At 38.3% G+C, this 13,093-nt stretch overlaps 3 protein-coding genes across 9 annotated transcripts in view; 2 read left to right on the top strand and 1 right to left on the bottom strand.

Annotated features, from left to right (window-relative positions):
- chd3 (chromodomain helicase DNA binding protein 3) overlaps positions 1-10,024 on the top strand; it is a gene marked incomplete at its 5' end in the record, with an annotated part of 45,852 nt that extends 35,828 nt beyond the window's left edge. For 4 of the 6 annotated variants that reach the window (XM_083541143.1, XM_083541142.1, XM_083541139.1 and 1 more), the window contains one exon: positions 2,432-10,024. In XM_083541143.1, coding sequence (XP_083397269.1) covers positions 2,432-2,637 — 206 coding nt within the window. In that variant the 3' untranslated portion in view covers positions 2,638-10,024. The remainder of the gene's footprint in view (positions 1-2,431) is intronic. The other 2 variants (XM_083541141.1, XM_083541140.1) reach the window with 1 other exon arrangement.
- Positions 1-12,984, top strand: part of mus81 (MUS81 structure-specific endonuclease subunit) — a 121,606-nt gene extending 108,622 nt beyond the window's left edge. Inside the window, exon 17 of the mRNA XM_083541146.1 lies at positions 12,975-12,984. The gene's annotated coding sequence lies outside the window, so the exon portion shown is untranslated. The remainder of the gene's footprint in view (positions 1-12,974) is intronic.
- Positions 10,270-13,093, bottom strand: part of tnfsf12 (TNF superfamily member 12) — a 7,018-nt gene continuing 4,194 nt past the window's right edge. The window contains exons 3-7 of one of the 2 annotated variants that reach the window (XM_083541153.1): positions 12,372-12,422; positions 11,990-12,046; positions 11,869-11,892; positions 11,663-11,790; positions 10,270-11,502 (exon numbers count right to left, since the gene is read on the bottom strand). In XM_083541153.1, the coding sequence (XP_083397279.1) occupies positions 11,248-11,502; positions 11,663-11,790; positions 11,869-11,892; positions 11,990-12,046; positions 12,372-12,422 (515 nt within the window). In that variant the 3' untranslated portion in view covers positions 10,270-11,247. The remainder of the gene's footprint in view (positions 11,503-11,662; positions 11,791-11,868; positions 11,893-11,989; positions 12,047-12,371; positions 12,423-13,093) is intronic. The other variant, XM_083541154.1, reaches the window with a different exon arrangement.

The raw sequence follows: 13,093 nt of genomic DNA, 5'->3' as shown, positions 1-13,093 counted from the left end.
CAGGGGAGCCTCAAGGTACCGAACTCCCTTCAAAGGTCCCATTTATGTTTCAGACAAAATGTTTTTGTGAGTTACTGCACTAGGTTTCCAGAAATGATCTTCTCATCTACATTAACATTTTCACTTACCTAGTACACTTCAATGCTATGTCTCCCCTTGTTTAGTGTGGTCCTGTAGGATTTCTGTATTTTTTTGTTTGGACTTATGGGCATTATTTTACTGGCTTGGAGCAACTGTATCCAATTTGAGGAATAAAGCCTATCATTATAGCATCATATGCTTGTAAACCATTGTGAAAGCAACGTCTTGTGTCTTCGGCTACAGATCACACAGATTTATGTCTTCATCAGCCTGTAGGACTAGTGAAACTATCAGTGTCTATACCAGAGGTAAAGATCTCAATCTTTGTGTTACTGCACCTGCCGTTGCTGTTGGAATCTTTGCCATTTTCATTAGGTTAAATTTTTTGTGTTTTTGACTGTATATGGGCTGTTCTCACTCTTCACTGAAATGTGTACACCCAAGTCTTTAATCAAGCTGTAGGCTGTAGGCTCCTCAGTTTACCTGAGCTCTTCACAATGCTATGTGACACAGCTCTTGTCAAATGCTACTGTAGCTTCACTACTCTGCGTTTACAACACAGTAAAGGCAGTCACTTTTTCTCTTCCATTGGACTGATCAGAAGAGTCTATTAGCCCGGTTTGGTCATACCACTGCAACACATGCTGGTTCATTTCTGTCAGTCTGAAACAGTTTGGCAACCATATCTGTGGCTATTCCTCCCTGTAGCTGGGCAGTACCAGAGAAAGGTGATGCATAGCCAGCGGTATTTCCACAGCCTTCAAATGACACTAGAGGAATTAGGACTCTGTTAGTTTCTGTCACAGATGTTCAGGTGCCCAATCACTTTGGGCATTGACCATGTCCTTTATGCAACATCTTTAGGGCTTGGCAGAATAAGTTTCAACAATTTACATACTGTATGAGCTTGTGGACTTAGTTACTTAAGATAAGTAACTTTGTATCCTCCTGTCTGTGTCATATACTATATGTTGGACATTATCAGCTAAGTACAATACCAGGTTCTATAGACATTCAATGCTGATTCTTACGTGCATTTGTGTATTTTGGATTTTAAGAGGCATGCCAAGGATAGACCTCGAACTGGCAACTCTTTAAATATCCAGTCATCTGTCCTTTATTATAAAATCTTTTGACTGTTTTAACGAATCAGTTGCATTTAGATTTGAACATGCCTCTGAGCAACCTTGTCTAAATAATATTTCTTCTATTTCCTCTGGTCCAAGTCTCAATGATAGTACCACCAGTTAATTATGTTTATTGCTTCAAAAGTTAGTTTGTAACACCGTAAACATTTTCAGAGTAGACATTGAACAAATGTGATGGATTATGCTTGGATTTCAGTTTGTTCAGAATCCTAAATCCAACCACTGAACATGAAACGTAAAGAGTTCTCATGTTTTCGTGCGTTGCTGATTGTGTATTTGTGAGATGTACCATTTTTTTGTGCGATGGAGCTTTTTCTGAAAATGTCATTACTCTGATCCACTGCCCTAGTCGTGCCAGGAATCGTTCAGCCGAGGGAACATTTTTTTCTCCACAGACCAGGGATATTTTTAAGAGACCGGGGGAAAAAGAAAAAGAAACACTGTAGAAAATGTGCTTCTTTTTAAACAGGGTGGATATAAAGGCAGATGGGGCTCCATGCTGCCCCCTGAATGGGCTAAAAATACCACACGCATGGGGCCCATTTCAGTGTTTCAGGCCTTGATTGAGACCACTTTGGTGACCCCGATGTAAACTTAGCTGAGAAAAGAGCCTCAAAACATGCCAGACTAAGTAAAAAAAGAGAGAAATAGTGTGGGGGGGGATGAGAAATGAAGCGAGAGTTAAAGAGCCTGAGACAGATGGGAAGGAAAAATATGAACTCCATGACCTATTTCACATCAGTTAGTTTATCTGAAAATTGTTCAAATGTACAAGATTAATATTTTTATTAGTGCACATACATGGACCCTGGTTATGAGTTTTGGGTTTCACATAGTCAGTTATTTTTCTTTGTCTATTGTTGTTTTCTTACTTAATCTGTGATGAAAAAAATAGAATAAGCCAATCACATGACTGTGCACTTTTGCCACAGATACGACAGACAAAAATTTGCCCACAATGAGTGAAAGTAAAAAAATTGGGAACATAGGTTTCGTGGATATGAAGACCTCATGGCTCTTGTAATTGCAATTCTTTTTTATTCTAAAGGCCTCATGCCTTCCTTCTGTCCAGTAATTGTCTGCTCATGTATCTGTGAATATTTTAAGGACTGATACTGTTCCTCATTCTGATCTTGCTGCTGCTGCTAACCCACTCGGTGCCCCGCCAGTGTCTACAGTCTGCCACCTTTGTGCCCCCACAGAAGCCCCACTCTGCCTGAAGACCAAAGAGCACAACGTTCTACAGCGCCAGCGTGTGGTGGACCTTTGGAAGGACGGCAGGTCGGAAGGGTCTATTGGACAGGAGCTGCACATGCCAAAATCCACCGTGCACAGCATCATCGTTAAATACCGCCTCAGCAACACAGTGGAGAACCTCCCTCGCAACGGCCGACCCAAAAAACCCTGACTGATAGATGCCATGGACAAAAACACACACTCTAAAAGGAGAAAGAACGAAGAGAGAGAAATTAATGTTCATAGAAAGAAAGAAATGTTAGAAATCAAGCCAGAAGAAGCTTAGAAAGTCAGGCTGAGGAGATTGCAAATCAGAAAAAATGTACAGAGGGAGTGTGAAAAGGGGTGAGGGGTGCAGAAGAGGGGCTGTCAGGAAACAGCTTAGGACATACAAAAAGGAAGAAAAGGAGAGAAGAGATGAGAGCAATTTAAGGTACATACAACCTCCCTGGCTGCCCAAGCAAAATAATAAAGTCATCAAGAGTAATATGAACAGACGGCAAGGTGAATAGTCTGAATAAAGTGAAGCGAGCAGGAATGACTAAAGAGGAAATCACCCAACCGTTACCAGTGAAAAGTGGGAGCCAGTGAGAAAGCCTGCAAAAAGCACCCGTCACAACCCCCCACACTCACTTTCATCTCTCTCTCCGACAGAAACCCCAGCGGATTTATCTTTCATTTGGCAAGAGAAATAAGTGCACATGTCGAAGTACCCAGGATCTTTACTCCCTAATTCCTGTCGAAATCTCTCTCTCTTTCTTTCTTTCTCTCTCACTCTCAATCTATCTTTCTCTCTCTCTCTCTCTCTCTCTCTCTCTCTCTCTCTCTCTCTCTCTCTCGAGCCCCTTCTCACATTCAGAGGGAGTACTGAAACATTTTATAGTGTCAAATCCAAGGAATTCCTGAGATAGATTGCAAGTTTGTTTTGTTTTCTCAACATTTCCCATCCTGATCGAAGGCTTTAGGGAATCACAGACTGAAGGATGAGATGGACAGCCTCATTTTTTTTTTTTTTTTATTTATTTATTTTTTTGCACCTTAATGGTGAACTGAGTAATTGTGGGAAACAAACATTGATGTTTAAATCTTCTTATCAGCGATTCTGTGAAACCGGGAAAAAACAAAACAAAAAAAACAAGAACTGAAACCAGGACGATGCCAAGAAGCATTTTTTTTAAACAGTTCTTAAACAACTTTTTTATATTATGGATGCAAAGCTCAACAAACTTTTATGGTAGTATTTTTTGCTCTAACTGACCATGTGAATGGCAATTGGGGATATTGGTATGTGGTTTGTGTTGGCTAGACACAGGTAGCCTCAAATCTAAGCAGGACATTTGGTCTTGGAGAAATAAACATGGAGAAACTTGGAGAAGTAAACTCCTGTTTTGTTTCGACAGTATATGGCTGTGCCGTCCTAAGATTCCTGCATTGGTAGACCTAAGAAGGGATTTTATGGCTTTGAATTTGAGGTTAATTTGGAGGACACGCAGGTCTGGGAGCAGTCCAAAGGGGACGTTGCTTAAATTCCTGATCAGTAGCAGAGCCAGATCAGATTAGCTAGAATCAGCCCCCCAGCAGGACCCTTATACAGTGCAGAACTGCTATGGGAGAACTTTCACTGTGCATGCACATACACACACATTCACAGGTTGAAGAGACAAAGGTGCATATATCATAAATAAAGGTTTGAGGTGGGGGTTTTTTTGTGTGTGTGTGTACAAAATAGTGTATGTGTGGGTGTTTTTTTTTTATTTTTTTTTATACATGCACTTGTGCATGGTGTGAAGTTAAGGTTTGACACTGATGCTCTGTGTGGGTTTGTTCCCATTGCCGCTAGGAGAGTGATTAATTGTGTAAGCGAAGTGGTTGTTTAGACAGGCAGGGGTCACAGAGGCTGTCTGCCAACTAAATATTTTTCTGGATAACTGAACTAGAGAAGGCGGTTATGCAGGAGCAAACCTGTGCAGCGAAGCAGTGAATACAAGTATTTGATTCCCTCGGATCAGATTTGCTGAGTGAGAGAGACAGCGAGTACTAAAAAAAAAAAAAAGAAGAAGAAGAAGAAAAAAAAGATCTGAATGTGAGATATAAGTTATTTTCCTTGTCCCGTGTGTACATGACTGGAAAAATCTTGCTTGTTATTTAAGACCCAGGTTTGTTCCTTTTCTTTTTGCCAGTCAGAAAAGAATGTTTTTGAAATAGTCTGAATTAGATTTCAAGGTGATAAGTTCTCTTTCTTTATTTTCCTTTACTCTTCTACAGTCAATGTATATGAGCATTTCTGATTTAAGCATTTTGCACAAGCAGCATCATTTAATCAAAGCAGATATAGTAGCACCACATTATCAAGGCAATAATGTATTTTTTTTATAAATGTTTGTTCAATATGTGAGGAATAAAATATAATGGGGTGTACTGTATTATAGGGACAGAATCAGTAATGGGGTCATATGATTTTGACCTGATGTAAAGCTGATTGTTTTCCATGACAGCCTATTATCTATGTGTTTTATTAGTCTACAGCAATATGCCATTGCTAACAATGTTTTTGTAGTGCCTCTTTCACTAGTGGGTCCATCCATCCTTCCAAATTTCCTATTAGCACAATATCTTATGAACAAGTCGTTTAATGTTTGGAGGATTTACATGGAAACATCATTATTACCAGGTGATAAACTGATTAGACTTTGCATTTGATCCTAACAGGGTCATGGTCACAGTTCAAATGTCTAAAATATCTTTTCTTTCTACTTCCTTGCTGATTCAAGTATATTTTAAGAGTATTGGTAAACAATGTAGTAACCAGAAGGACTATACTTTATTATAAATTAGCACATTGTACTTTGTATTTATTTATAGTTATGTTTAATGTTGTGAAACGTCCACTAAAAGAGTAAAACCCTTGTAAGCTCTGATTCTAGCAGCTACAAGCTTTTATCCCTATAATAGCCTTGTTTTGTTTTGTTTTTTAGTTAGTAAATGGAGCTTGTAATGTTATCAAGAAAGCATCCAGAAAACCTTTTTCATAGGGCTTTACTGCTGACACTGGAGACTCCTTCCATAAGTGCTAAAGAAACCTCACCTTTTAATTAGCGTAATTTTATATAATCCAAGCCATTATATAAAATTAAGCAACACTTGCTGACTAATTTGAACTGAAAGTATAACAGCATGCCTCCATTAGGTGCAAAGGAATATTGAAATAATTTCTTTCGTGGTTTTTTTTTTTGTTTTTTTTTGCTGAGAGCAGGTCAGGTAATGCCTTGACCCGGAAATCACTGTAAGTTAAAATATTAATACTGTAGTATGCAGCTATAGAATGTACTGTCATCCATTTTTTGCTCTTTCAGTATTGCAATAACACAAGAAACCTCATTCATATTCATAGATCTCTCATCTCATATTCATGCAGTACATACCATATACTGTATTTTCCTGTGGTTATTATTCCCAATGTGTATTATAACTGCTTTTGTTCTACAGTTGGCTAGTTATTCTACAAGCGATCTGGTGGTCAGACATTCAAGAATGCATTTACACAGCAAACCTTTTGAAGACATTAAAAGCGTGTTAAATTGTACCAATTCAAGGTCTTGGGTAGCATTATTGATTCAATTTTTCACATTATAACCTGCTGCTACTGGAGCTTTTTTTGTGGTGCAAGTGCTCACATGGAAAATGTCTTGCATGGCTAAAAATCTTCTTCTCATGACATGCTATTTATTTAAAAACTGATGTCCTTCACATATTGTGTGTGTTGGTACCAAAGAAGAAGAAAAAAAGAGTAGCATGCCTGAAATTTGCAAACCAGTGTGCACAAATGTAGTACCGGTATATGGAATTGTGCAATCTAGTCGAGCTGCAGAAGGAATTCTTCAATGTTCTGACAGACCTGCGATTATAAAACCAGTCCCTTAAACAGGCATAGCAATGGTCCAGGTTTCAGACTTCAGTGTGAAACATCCCAAAAGTGTCTTAAATCGTGCCTAATTAATAATAGAGCAGCTATAACATGTGATTGAAATGTAGTCTATTTTAGAAAAGAACAGATGTGAGTAAAGGAATGGAATCTCATTCACACAATAACACTGTCATTGTAGGTTTGCATCCAAATTTAAAAGATTTTTTTTCCTCACTTTCAGAACATAACTGTAACACTAGTGGGCAAGTGCTGACAGGCTGCAGTATGACATGATTCACAATTTGGAATCGCAATTTTGTGTGTGTGTCTGTGTTGGTGAGGGAAAGTTCTTTTTTTATAAACAAATCCTTTTATTTTTTTACATTGTTTTCATATATGTGATCATAAGGAACTTCACATTGAAATGTGATCAGCAGTGTTGTTTTTTTTTATTTTATCATTTTCATTTCATTTTTAAGGAATCAAATAATGTACAACAAAAGGCAAACACCTGGGAAAAAGGCAGAAAAGCATTAAAAAAAAAGTTAAAGAGATGGAAGAAAGTCACGATATAAACGAGTGATGAAAGAAAGTATTCAAAATGGAAAAATGAAGGGGGGGGTGGTGATTCAAAGACAGGTTTATTTAAATAGTGGGGATTGTTCTTTGGAATGGAAGACTTAGAATCGTCTTGTCTGACTGTAAAAGCTAAATGTGATCCATGTGTGTGTGTTTCTTTAGTGCTGAATGGGCCTCCAATGTCAGTCAAAAAAGAGAGAGAGGCTGAGCTTATGATGGGAAGGAGGGAGCAACGCAGTGGAGAAGTGATCTGCATCGACGACTGAGGCCAGCCATTATTCCCCGCTCTAAACACACACACACACACACACACACACACACACACACACACACACACACACACACACACTTTCTCTTCTACTCTCAGCAGACTTAAATTGATGAAAGTATGGTATGGTTGTGATATATGAATGAAATTGAACAACAAATTGTGGGAAAGATTATCTGAAAACACATCACATAACTTTAACTGGCAAACATAATAGTTATTAGAATAGTGCTGCTTTGATGAAAACCAGTGTAACAGGCTATATGAACAAAACAGTACACCACACGCGCACACACACACACACACACACACATACACAACCACTTACAAATACACTCCTTGTTGTCTATCTATTCTTGCTCAAATTCTGCCTTGAACTGACTACTCAGAGACACACAAAACATCTTATACACAAACACACACACAACTACAGAACCTCATTAGCATCCTGCCTCCCTCTGAATCAGAGATGAAGCTGCATGTGTGTGTAAAAGCATTTTACCAGGCTTCATATTATCCCTTTGGTTCCACAGCATGCGTTCCCATTTGTGTTTCATGTTAAAAGAAACATCCATGCATCCAGCTGTGCTTCCCGTTCCATACTACAGTCTGAGCAACAGCAGGATTTTATTTTTTGCCATTTCAACACAGGTAGCTGTACAGCTAACGCTGAGAACAGTGAGACACAGTTATCGAGACTAAATCGACTTCTTTAAGATGCAGCTCTTGCTTTTGCAACTACTCCACATGCTATTTGGAGTTTTTTTCGAGCTGCCCGATACGATCACGATAGAGACAGAGGTATTGTCAGTATAAGACAGAGGCATTGGTCAGTGGTCTCTTCTTAGAATTGACAGGCTTTTTTTGGCATCTAGCTTTTGGAACACAAGCATTGATATGTATTTAGACTGACACGTTTGAATTAAGCCATGACATGTCATTCAATTAAACTTCAGAAAGTATTTTTTAGCTGTCATCTTCATGATGGTTATTAGATCAAGTTCAACAGTGCTCTAGTCTAATTCCCTTCTGGCTCCATTTTCTTTTTCCCCTCTTTTTCTCCACACCACTGTACTCTTTCTTCCTCTTATGAAGACAAAAACTCCTACTTCTTTAAGTCTCAGCACGCCTTTCCATATTGTTTTTTCACATTTCTCTTTCTCCTTTTTACAGAGTCTCTGAATTGTTTGCATATTTAAGCTCAGTTCATTGTGGGGTTTTTTTCTGTATTTTTAATCCTTGTTTCTACCAACTATAATTATTGTTAATGTTACTGTTGATGTTGTCCTTGATGTTACGGTTGCGAAGCTTCTACCAAATGAAAATAAGGAAAAAAAGATAATTCTTTGTATGTTTGGTCCATGATATTTCTCTATATACAGCATATTGTTATAATACCCAACGAAGAGGTTGAACGAACTTCGGAATGAACATCTTCCTAGCTTGCGATCTACAGTAGATTTTGGGGCTTGCCAGTAACCTGCACACAGTGGATCACTCATGTAATCCTAAAATGAATCAATAATATAATAAATTCATTTGTTATATCTAAGATTATCCCAAAAAAATTCAAATCCCTACATCGTCTCTTTCAAACTTGACACCTTTGGCTGCTGAAATGCACAGTATTAATGACATAAGCGCCTTAACAGCAAACCAACTGTAAAGATTTGAACAGAGTATGTAATTCTGCACCTGCTTGCTCTTACATTATCCTTAGCTAGGCCTCAACTCTATTAATCTATCAATAAATAGATAACGAGTTGAAAATAATTTTAATTTATTTGCTCTACTCCCTTGCATACCTCCTGTGTGAAGACTGAAAAAAATGATATTTCAATGCTTAAGAATAAAATTGGGAGTCTAAGTGTTAAATCAAGCACCACTTTTTGTCCACTCTGTATTTTTTTTTTTTTGTTTTTTTGTTTTTTTTGTTTTTTTTCCAAACATTTCATTTATTAATAAGTGTCACTGTGTAAGCTGTGGTTCCGGACCAGTTCCAAATCAGTGGCTATGTTGTGATTTGACTCCAGGTGGACGAACAGAACATGTTAATAATGCATCTTTCTTTTCTTTTGTTTGTAATAAAGATTCAAATGAAAAACACGTACAAATGTGTTAATTCTTCGTGAAGCCAAACAGCTCATTATGGGAAGGGTGAAACACTAGAACAAAACAGGACATTCTTTACTGTCTGTCGCTACTGTTTTCAGCTATTAGCAATTATTGGAAAGAACTTCCAAATGATTCATCTCGGTGCCTGGTGTAATACACATGAGTCAAAACCCAGAAAGGAAAATCATGTACACTGGTAAACAAGAAAGCCAGAGCATTTTGCACCAATTTTTATGTGAAAAATCTATTTAAGAAAAGTTATAGCAAATAGAAACGTCTCACACACATTCAGTTTGGCCATTATGAACTCTCTGGCTCGGTTTTTAGATTTTGCCTATGTGTAATTGTAAAATCAGTCAATCAGTTTCAAATGGACAAATAGATACTTAAGTTGCATCAAATAAAAAAATCACATCATGTACATATTAGTTTAGAGTTAGGCTTAAAGAGCCATGAAATTTGAACTTACCCTGAAGTTACCCTGATCGCTCATTTACACTAACACACACACACACACACACACACACACACATACGCGCACACACACGCACACACACGCACACACACGCACACACACACAGCCATTCCACACTTCACCTCAACCCAGACAAGTTTATCTTGGATGCCGTTTCTGAACAGCAGAAACCCCTGCAGAAATCCAAATGTGGATTGTGTGCAAGGAGCAACCCCCCCCCCCCCCAAAAAAAGTGAAAATAAAGAAAAATAGCAAGAGGAAGAAGGAGGAAAGACTAGATGGGGGAGACGAATGGGAATGTCACCGCTCCAAGTGGATATTTGGATATTTACTTGAGACGATAAGGGAAGTGAGAGTCAAGGGCATGGGGAAACAATAGGGGTGCAGATCTACAAAAGGGAAGCTGAGGTATAAGTAGAAAATCCAATCAGCACAATGTGCATTTTAAATGCCAAACATTCTGTTTCAGACCTAATTAAGCCGTCTTTTTAATGCTAGGTTTAGAGACGTTGACATACATTGTTTAAAAAATTAACTTAGTTGTTTTGCGCAAGATTAACCAGTGAGATTAGATGCAATAAAGTTGGTATAAACTCTGTAACCTCTAAAAGACTTTAAGAACTGAATGTGCATTCTATAAAAAAAAAAAAAAAAAAAAAAAAAAAAGGTATATTGTGACATTGTTACAAAATGGAAGTGTGGTACTCTAAGTAGGAATACCACAACTTCACACCAATCTGTACTGTACTTTTACAATCATATAAAACAATCATTTAACAATATACTAGGCACTTATAACTTTAGTTGACGTTTCGGTGAAGGGCCGTAATAAGGAAATATAATGAGTACTACTTAGTGTGTATTTGACAAACATTTGACAAACATACGGATGTATGTTTGTCAAAGCAAATGTTTGATCCATCATCACAATCGCTGATAATAATAATAACAATGTCCAGTATTAAAACCAACAATGCTGAACCTTCTGTACACTCTGCCTGTGTCACTGTTAAGGGAAGGCAGCCATGTGTCCTTATCAGGCAACAAGTAAATGTTTAAGCACAATTGGTGAAGTCAGTGTTTATACACTTATGTCCAAACCAAGGCAATTTAAAAAAGATCCACTGTAACTGTCCAGCAGTCATGGTCTCCTCGCTTTTACCATCCTGATTAGTACCATATTTAGGGCACCAGTGTGCATACAGTCCTTATGGAAACTACTCCCAGGTGCCTCTGGAAACATCCTTGTTTCAGTCAAAGCTGTTCTGCATGACTGCATGGACCTTATCAAATGTGTCTGATTAAACAAAAAATTTAAAGACAGGTGTTTAACTCGTTTAACAAATGAACCAATCATGGATCGTCCAGCCAGTGAGTATCGACTGTGGTAGAGCTTCAAAAAATGATGCAGTCAATGAGGCTGAACTGTGTGTCTGATCCACTAGTTCACCTTAAAGAGGCCAAAGTAATGTTTGCCTGTATCCTGCAGAGTGAAACGACTTCCGGTTACAGTCTTGAGCTCGGCACCTTTCTCTAAGAGCAGGAGGCCAGACACCTGGCACGGCTTCAGGAAGTGGAACTGTTTAAACCCTGTGGTTGGAGTGGTGCTGTATCCCTCCATGCACTGAAGTGAGGGACCCTGAGGGACAGTCACTTCCAGCTTCACATACTGACTCTCTTGCTCACTGAAATGCACCTGAAGAAATAGACAAAGATTGGGGATGGAATAGGAAAATATTTAGTCAAAGACAAGAAGGTGCCCGAGTTTGAAAAAGGGTAAATAAAACAAACAATGCGAGAGGATATTTTTCATGCAAATCAATGTGTAAATAAAAGGAACAGTTGTGGCATCTTACTTGACAGTAAAGGAAGTAGACACCCCTCCGAACTACTTTAAAAGTGCCGGTCTCGGTGTTATATTCCACGGCTTGAGTCATATTCAGGTACTGCTCAGTCCACCCTTTAATGATTCCCTCATTCCCAACTGAATTATAGATGCACATGAACATTAGTATAATACACTCCACATAGTACTGCCATAAAACAAGACATATTTCCTTACCTGTTTTAAAGGAATCTTTGGTTACTGTTGAAAACAAGAAGCAGATTTGAGAACATTAGGGACAATAAAGTTAGCAACCTTCGATTTTTATGTGCAGATAAAACCTTTTTTATGAACTTACTCTCAAAGTGAGAAGCCACCTTCCTTCCATTTCCATTTTTTCCTTTTGCCCCTCCAGCTTGCAAAATAAAGGAAAAAGGGGGAAAATGTTTTGGAAAAAGCCATAAATGTTTCTGGAATGAATTCTGGTAGAGAGATAAGAAGCAAGGTGTCTGTGCAAAGCCTTAGCAAGTTACTGAATCGACCAGCTGTGCTAATGCAAACACCACAGATTAACTTAGTACCATTTCTTGATTAGAAAAGGCTCTGATTGTCTGTCCAGATGTTCAAAATACTTTCCTTCCTTTTCTCCATTCTATAACTTTCAGACTTGTGAACTTTTGGGATAATACAGTTAGCAATCATCTATTATGTGTAAATAAAACTCTATTTTATCAACTTACTCTCGAAGTGAGAGGCCACCTTCCTTCCATTTTTTCTTTTTCCCCATCCAGCTTGCAAAATAAAGGAAAAAAGCAGAAATGTTTTGGAAATGGTAATTAATGTTTCTGGAATGAATTCTGGTACAGAGATAAGAATCAAAATGTCTGTGTGAGGCCTCAACACTGTGCAGACACAAAGTCATGGATTAAACTAGTACCATTTGCTGACCAACTGAAGCCTTGATTGTCTATCCAGATGGTCAAGTTTTTCCCCTTTTCCTCTATTCTACACCTTTCAGCCATTGTTTTATCACAGCCATGCACAGTATGTTCTCTTTCCTGCATATGAATAAAGACACTGGATCTTGCGTGACCCTGAAGGGGCTGTAAAGATTCCATGTGTGAATGGCGGAGAGAGCAACGGCCATGGCTACTATTCAGCTAACAGTAATAAATTAATAGATGTTCCAAAGGTTCTGTTTTTTTCCAGTGCATCTGGGTTTATGAGCGCTGCCTGAACTCTCTGCAGACCTTCAAAAAAGTGAGCCGAACAATCTGATACAACTCAGACCACAAAACCGTACACATCAAAGAAGGTCCAGAGAAGCACTTCACCCAAATGTTATTGCTGGCAAACTGGGTGAATTAGCAGCCTCATGCTGTCCCTGAGGGCTGCTATTTTAAGGCAAGAGAACAATCATGCTTAAAAAAAAAAAAGGTTACTGTGGCTGAGCCATTTTGGC

Source organism: Silurus aristotelis (genome assembly GCF_946808225.1).
Source record: "Silurus aristotelis genome assembly, chromosome: 5".
Taxonomy (NCBI): Eukaryota; Metazoa; Chordata; class Actinopteri; order Siluriformes; family Siluridae; genus Silurus; species Silurus aristotelis.
The sequence above is the reverse complement of the archived record's forward strand: the minus strand, read 5'-3'. Positions and strand labels throughout refer to the sequence as shown.